At 42.3% G+C, this 7,299-nt stretch overlaps 1 protein-coding gene across 1 annotated transcript in view; it reads right to left on the bottom strand.

Moving 5' to 3' along the window:
* Nucleotides 1-201: 201 nt before the first annotated feature.
* Nucleotides 202-7,299, bottom strand: part of HEPHL1 (hephaestin like 1) — a 33,310-nt gene continuing 26,212 nt past the window's right edge. Inside the window, exons 15-20 of the mRNA XM_088159390.1 lie at nucleotides 5,704-5,810; nucleotides 4,981-5,203; nucleotides 4,103-4,242; nucleotides 3,357-3,516; nucleotides 1,941-2,033; nucleotides 202-1,861 (exon numbers count right to left, since the gene is read on the bottom strand). Coding sequence (XP_088015516.1) covers nucleotides 1,659-1,861; nucleotides 1,941-2,033; nucleotides 3,357-3,516; nucleotides 4,103-4,242; nucleotides 4,981-5,203; nucleotides 5,704-5,810 — 926 coding nt within the window. The 3' untranslated portion in view covers nucleotides 202-1,658. The remainder of the gene's footprint in view (nucleotides 1,862-1,940; nucleotides 2,034-3,356; nucleotides 3,517-4,102; nucleotides 4,243-4,980; nucleotides 5,204-5,703; nucleotides 5,811-7,299) is intronic.

Raw genomic sequence — 7,299 nt, 5'->3', positions numbered from 1 at the left:
CCTTTGGAGCCTTCGTTCTGCTTTCACAGCCACTGTCCAGCTGAGGAGCAGGACAGAGGAAATGAGCTGTGCCAGAAGGTTCATACAAATAGCTGGATTTTTTTTATTATCAATGTAATCACTTTGGCAAACTAGTTTCTACAGTCAAAAGATACTTACGACTCTGTTTCTAAAACATCAGGCACATTAGTTACCCTAGAAGTGAAGTACGAAATAATTTCCTTTCTTAATAGTGCATTTTAGGTGAAAGGCTTTAATTTTATATGTATACAGAGAACAAAAGTTCTGCACAGACAGTATTTTTGCACAGAACAAGAGACCCAAATTTCAATGTTTACAGGACAGGAAGATGAAAGGGTTTAGAGGATCTGGTTTTGGCAGCTCAAATGGGAGATTTCAATAAGGAAATTTTGTTTGTTGATATGATGTAAATTCTATAAGGGCTCGGTCCTGCATTTCTACTTCATGTGTGTTCTTTCAAATGACTGAGGAAAACAAAGAAATTACTGAGAAATATCCAAGAACTTCAACATATTGTTTGACTGGACATCAATGCAGGACACATTTAAGATACGGTAAGAATGTTGCACAGTAAAATTTCCTACCTTTGAACCTACTTGAAAGTACAGAAATGGAAAAAATAAAATAAAAAAAAAAAAAAACAGCAACTAGAATTTACATTCAAAATCAAATTTGTGTAAACAGTTTTACAAAGTTGTTTGTTCTGGAATTCCTCTGCAAGAGCTATAGCAGGAATGAGCAGGCAAGAACGAACACAGCCTAACAAAAACTGAGCTATAAACATTCAAGTATCACTAAACATGTCCTGATTCTGTCGATCTGCCTTGCAGAGCACAGAGATCATCCTCCTGATGGCTTCGTTACAAGTAGGGAGAGAGGTGTTGCTCAGTGCAAAGAAGAGGTACAGAATCAGGACCATAACAAGCAGCATTTACAAAGTCAATTAATCTCTTGGAGGTTGTTCAGGGCTAGATTTTTAGAGATAGAAAAAGCTGTTAGAAACTAACAGCAGGGGCACTGCTGAACCCGTCAGGTGCTAAAATTTATTTGCAGGTCTTCAGAAATCTGTCCCTGGTGCACAGTTTCCTCATTTAACAGGGGAAAAAAAAGGGACAATCACTGGTGGTGAATTCATTGAGCCAGGCTTTGGGAAACTGCAGGGACTTGGAGATTAGCACCTGCTCCTTCAGAAGCTGACAACTTAAGCCAGTCCCTGGTGGTGTTTATTTCCTAGTGTGAACCCCAAGTTTCTGCACAGAGCCCATGGATGCCATTCTGCCTGCTCCTTACTCCTGTGAAAACCCTATGGATGCCAAGAGGTGTGCTGCTCTGCTCAGCTGCTGGATTGGATCTTGGACAGAGCTCATCTGAGCTCCAGAGGAGTGGAAATGGTGACGGGTGGTACGTGGCTCTTGGAGCTGAGCCCTACAGCTCATGTTCAGTCTTGTGAGCACTGGCCATGGGGTAGGACTGTCAGCATATGCCCTGCTCCAGTTTTATTAGCAGCATGTTGCCTGGCAGTATTAGGTTAGTGGTTGGACCCAATGATCTTAGAGGTATTTTCCAACCTTAATGGTTTTATGGTTCTATGTTGTGAAATCCAGTGAGTCCCTGTGAATGATATTAGAAACGGGGATTTACAGGGAATCTGCCAGAAATGCACTTTTGTCATGTAGAGCTGTGTAATGGATTCTATTTCCTTGGTGAGTGATGAAGCAGAAGAAGATTAATGCTGTTGACAGTAGAACAAGTCCAATACAAAAAAAAGCTGCGAGTATCAGGCTGGCTTCTCCAGGACTCAAAGTTTTGCCAAAAAAATTGCCCACTTTGTTGTCATAATCTGTTAAAAGAGAGTCATTAATGAGAAATCTGCGCATGAATCAAAAGAATTTTAAATGATATTTTAAAAAAATACTTACCCTTTGCAGTGGTTCCATTTGTTGCAGTAGTTGTATTGTATGCTCCAGTTGTGTGTACTACTTCTGAAGGAACTTCCCATTCTCTTCTCTCTTCTCAGAGAGAAAAAAAAGCACAGTTAAGTTGAAAGCCTTAATAAATATTTTTTTCTCTTTTGAAAAAGTAGAGTTGACTTTATTTCATTATTTCTACCTTGTTGATCTGAACACAAATTGCGATTAGATCATCACAGCTGTTCCTGTGGGCAGCTCCACAGGCAACATTCCCCTTCTCTGGAGGCATGTCTGCTACTCCACTACTTACTGGAGTGATGGGACAAGGAGTAAATTTTAAACTGAAAGAGGGTAGATTTAGATGGGCTGTAAGGAACACATTTTTTATGATGAGAGTGGTGAGGCACTGGCACAGGTTGCCCAGAGAAGGTGTGGATGCCCCATTCCTGGCTGTGTTCAAGGCCAGGCTGGATGGGGCCTTGAACAATCTAGTCTAGTGAAAAGTGTCCCTGCCCATGGCAGGGGGGCTGGAACTAGATGAACTTTAAGGTCCCTTCCAACCCATACCATTCCATGATACAGTTCTGCACTTGTTTGTCCATTTGAAATCTCACAGTCCACATGAATATGTGGAATCAAACAAATTCCTCATCTCCAAGGAAGGAGTATTTTGGCTACCTTTGGCACCTAAACTTGTCATTGTGCTGCTACAGGGTTATAGGTAGGAGGTGTGCCTACTAGCACTGTTTCAACTCTTGTAGAGGAGTGTAGCCAGCACAGTGGGGACCTAGGCAGGAGATACTGGATCCAGATGCTTAGTGAAGTGATGTGATGTGGAGAGGCTCACAAAACACTTTTGGGTACACTCACACGTGTTGGAAGAGACAAGCACCACTCAAAAAGTTTGACAACTTTTCTTAGTCAAGAGATCACCTGTTTCTTGGATAAGATGAACAACCATTTTCTGGAGCTCCTTTTATCCCAGATGGTGTCTGCCTGTGCAAGGAGGAGCCCAAACAGCTCTGCAGGTCATCTGGGGTCACAGGAAGGAACCAGCACCATGCCAGACTGTAGGACCACCCTTACAGTGTGGCAAAAAGGCTGAAAAACAGCTTTGCAGATGTTTTCTGCATCACCTTTAAATGGCAAATGGTGCCTAGGCTGCCACTATCTTCAGAAGGGTACTTGTGAAGCACCAACTGCTTTCAAGTGGCAGCAGAGTGCACCAAAGACACCAAAGATTGCTGTCTTTGCTGTCTTTTGTCATTAGGGGTGTTTGTCTGACTCTTATCACTGCTAATTGGCCATGGCAGTGCAGGTGCTTCCCACCAGTGCAAAGGTGAGCTCTCTTCCTTTCACCCCTGCCTTCCATCCAATTGTGCTGCAATACCACCTCTGACTCCTAGGATGTTTCTGATACTGCACCTGATTTATTGATGGTGTAGGTTGTCTCCATGCCAGCATGGATGTGATCAGCCACATGACAGTGCAGAAGCCAAGTTCCAGGATTTTCTGCTACGAGTTCAACTGTCTGGAAAGTCCCAGGGAAAAGGTCATATACATCTCCTCTGTGGTCCTTATCTGTCTGTGGCAAAGCAAAAACAGAATTGTGAGAGTCGTGCCTCAAATACTTCCCCATGGGCACTGAAATATTCCAGTTAGACTTCCAGCTCCTTAAGGTAGAGCAAATGCTTCTTGTACATTTCTGGTGAGCATCATCCAGAGAAACTGAGGTCTGTGGACAGCTCTCATTTAATCCATTATGTTACAACAGCAGGCCTCTCCTGATGACTCTAACTGTTGGTTGAGGAAAGATAGATTCTTTGAAAGACAGATTTTTCAGTAGTCCTGCCAGTGGCAAACTGTCACAGCATAAAACCATACTCTAACTCAGCATAACTCTAATTTCCTCCCTATATCTTCCCTTACACCTATGAGTAATCACATATTTTAGCTCACCTAAGTATGTCCTCTACTAGAGTAATAGAAGCTTTCAAAGGGTCTCATTCATTTAGTATTTCCTTCAAATGCAAAACTCCCACCAACCTCAGCATCAGCCCAAGGCTTTGTGCCTAAGTGACAAAACCAGGCAGAAAATATGGATTTTTTTGGTAATTCTTATAAATTTCCCATCACACTACAAAAGTTTTACTTTGATTTATTTTACCAACCTTGAAGATGAAGGTCTGTGCATGGAAGTGAACTGTGTGGATATCCACTTCATTGCCCATTCCTATCAAATACCAGTTTGTCCTATCACCTTCATTCATCGTTAGGCCCAAGAGACTGTTGTAAATCTTCCCATTGATTGCTGGAAGAATGTCAAAACAGGAATGATTAATAACTGGCCATGTTGTGGGTGATTATAACCTCTACTTCAGGCACTCTTTGCACTTTCAGGGGAGAAGGAGTGCTCAGGCAGAGAGGGGACAGGCATGTGTGGTCAGGACAAGTGCTCTCCACGGTGACAACTGCCACTGCAGGGAGACAGTCAGGCTTTTGTTTCAATTTCCAAATTGTGTATGTATACATCAGCAAACATTTGTCTGTCTTACAGAGCATCAAACTGTTTTTTTACTTATTGAGATTGAACTCCTGAGAAAACTGGGTTTATGCTGAGAAGCTACATGGAAAAAGAGGGAATAGAATTGTTGCCTAAGATGGGTACCAGCTGTAGAAAGAAGAGTTTGCTTTGCCAGGGCTGTGTGTGTCCCCATTCAGTCTATTCTGCCTGGCTCCTGGACTGCAAATACAGCCACAGTTTTAAAATATCATCCTTATGCTCCTAAAACAACAAGCCTTGGAGGAACACAGCTCCCAAATGACAAGGGAATTCTGGCAGGGCAGCCTCTTCCCAAAAGTAGAAGAGTAAACTATCTTGTTAGAAAAATATCTTGGCTGGGCCTCGTGAAATCTTTTTGTATCCAGCATTGCAGTTACGAAGTTGACACATGGTTGAGTAATTGCAGGCTAAGTCCAATGTCTTCCTAAAAGGGCTATGAAAAATAAACCTCTTTCCTCTTGGCTGCTGCTGCTGAGTCCTACATACCATGCTTGCTGTTGCCTTCTACAAAGTTCTTAGTGAAATTAAAATCATCAGGATTCTTGTGAAGGTATGTTTCAATATTGTCTTTCAAATACCAGGATTCATTTTCATCAAACACCATAAACAGAAGAGTAAATTCACGATCGATGTCCTTCCTTAGACCTCTTTCATCTAAAGTTCCTTTTCTGCAAACTACAAGAGGCCCAATCAGACCACTGTATGTGTCCTGAAATAAAATAAACATATGTGTTACAGATTTTCAGTTCATCCAGTTATGAAATAAGCACAGATTAACTGAAGATTAAATTGCTTTTTCCTAGTAGAAGAGAAAAAAATCAGTCTGATTAAAAACTTTTTCCTCTGTGTGCCTCTTTGGTAATTTACTGAAGCAATGACCTCCCGTGGCCCATTTCAACCTTACTCATTCTGTGATTCTGTGATTTTATGTAATGTTTTATCTTTACCCCCAAATCCCTTCAACTGTTCTTTAAGGAGGAAGTCACTTTACTGTGGTGCATGCCTTGGGGTTTCTGTAGATTAAATTACCCAGGCATGTGCAACTGTTAGTAAAGAGGACAAAGCATCTAGCTCTGTAAATGGTTTCTCTAGCCTCTGGGACAGCTGGGTCCTCTCCCAGCTGAGAAGCAGGATCCTTTCAGAAATATTACACAAGGCATGACATGTTAGCCAAAGCACTGCAAGCTTTAATGGCCATTTCTTCTTTACCTTAACAAAATTTGCTGTTGAATAATAAACCCAAGTGATACAATTCGGGTCTGTTTTGCCAGGACCAGATCGTTCTGGGACGTTCCACCTGTAGGTGTTTATTTCCCCTGAAACAGAGAAAATAGTTTTACCTTGAGCAGCTAAGTATTAGAGGCTTTGAATAGTATCTAACTCAGGCCTCCTACCCTCCTCATCAAAAAATTGTCTGCATCAAAACTACCTGTGGAAGCATGCAGCAATGGGATAGGGATATGATTCTGCCTTCCAGGAGGTCAGTGAGATTCCAGTGGTGTAAATGAAGGCAGATTGCTCTGGAAAAGAAGATCTGCAAATGATACTGACAAAAGTGGCATCCCACAGAAGGAAGTTTACAGACAGGACTCTTCATTTTTCCACTTGGAAAAATTTGTAGTAATTAATTCAGTGATCTTGGCTGCTAATGCTTAAGTTCAGTCGAGGCATTGGGAGCCATGCCCAGAAAAAGTTTCTTGGACCTTTTCAATTGAAAAGGGCAAAAAGAAGTAGAAGTTGCCACTGGGATTTTGCAGAGGGTGCTGCAGAAGTGTGTCAGCTAGAGGCCCAGATGGGAGAGATGAATTTTGTCTGGGAGCAGCAGGGGGGTTCTTCCCTCTTCCAGATAAGCCCCTGCTCCACAGCAATTACCAGGGAACCTCTATCCCTTCCCAAATGTCATAATCTCTGCCACATCCTCCCTGAGCAGAAATTCCCTGACCTCTGATTTAAAAAAAACCATAACAAATGGGTGAGGAAATGATCTATTTGAGTGAGTATCATTTCTCTTCACTGAACACAAACATCTGTGTTCAGATGAACTGCCTGTGCTGTGTTTCCCTGCTTTTTTTTGCTGGTACTACAGGAAAGGGTAGGAGACCAAGATGTGGTCAACACCTTGCCCTTTTCAGTGGTGGTGAAATGTTGAACCAGGCAATCTCTGTCCCAAAAGTCTTTCAGAGTGTCAACAGCCAAGAGCATCGTGGGAGACATGCTGTGAATCAGGTGAAAACCAGGAAATCACAGATGATTTTAGTACAGCTACAAGCCAACAGCTGCCAATAGCTGTGGGCATCCAGGCAAGGAGAATCCTCAAGCTTAAAGGTTGGGAAGTGACTGAGCCTAGTTTTGTGTCACTGAGCCACTACACTGTTCATGCATCAGGCAACAGTGGGTTTTATTGTACTGCAGTAACCACAAAAACAAAAAATTGTGACTCTTGACTCTTATACAATATGAGATGGGTCTCATGTAAATGGTGCAATATCATTTACTCTTACAGGATAAGCACCATGTCACGGAGACAATAATTCCATGTCATGGAGACATAGGCCAGGGAAGTGTTTCTCATCCCCCTGTATCTAACCTACATTACCTCTTTTTAGGGAGTGTGATCAGAGAAGGGAGGCTGGTCATGGTCCTCCACTCCTTCCTTGCTTTTCCCTCCTCACCTCAGGATGTTTGGAGCTGTACATGGAAAAAAATCTCCACCCTACTTAAAAAGCTGACACACTTCATAAGGCGTTGAAGACCCATCTTTGAAGTACAAATAAGGTATAACCCCTGAAAAGAGCTACAAACATG

This window comes from Sturnus vulgaris, chromosome 2, assembly GCF_052056855.1.
Source record: "Sturnus vulgaris isolate bStuVul1 chromosome 2, bStuVul1.hap1, whole genome shotgun sequence".
NCBI classification, from domain to species: Eukaryota; Metazoa; Chordata; class Aves; order Passeriformes; family Sturnidae; genus Sturnus; species Sturnus vulgaris.
The sequence above is the reverse complement of the archived record's forward strand: the minus strand, read 5'-3'. Positions and strand labels throughout refer to the sequence as shown.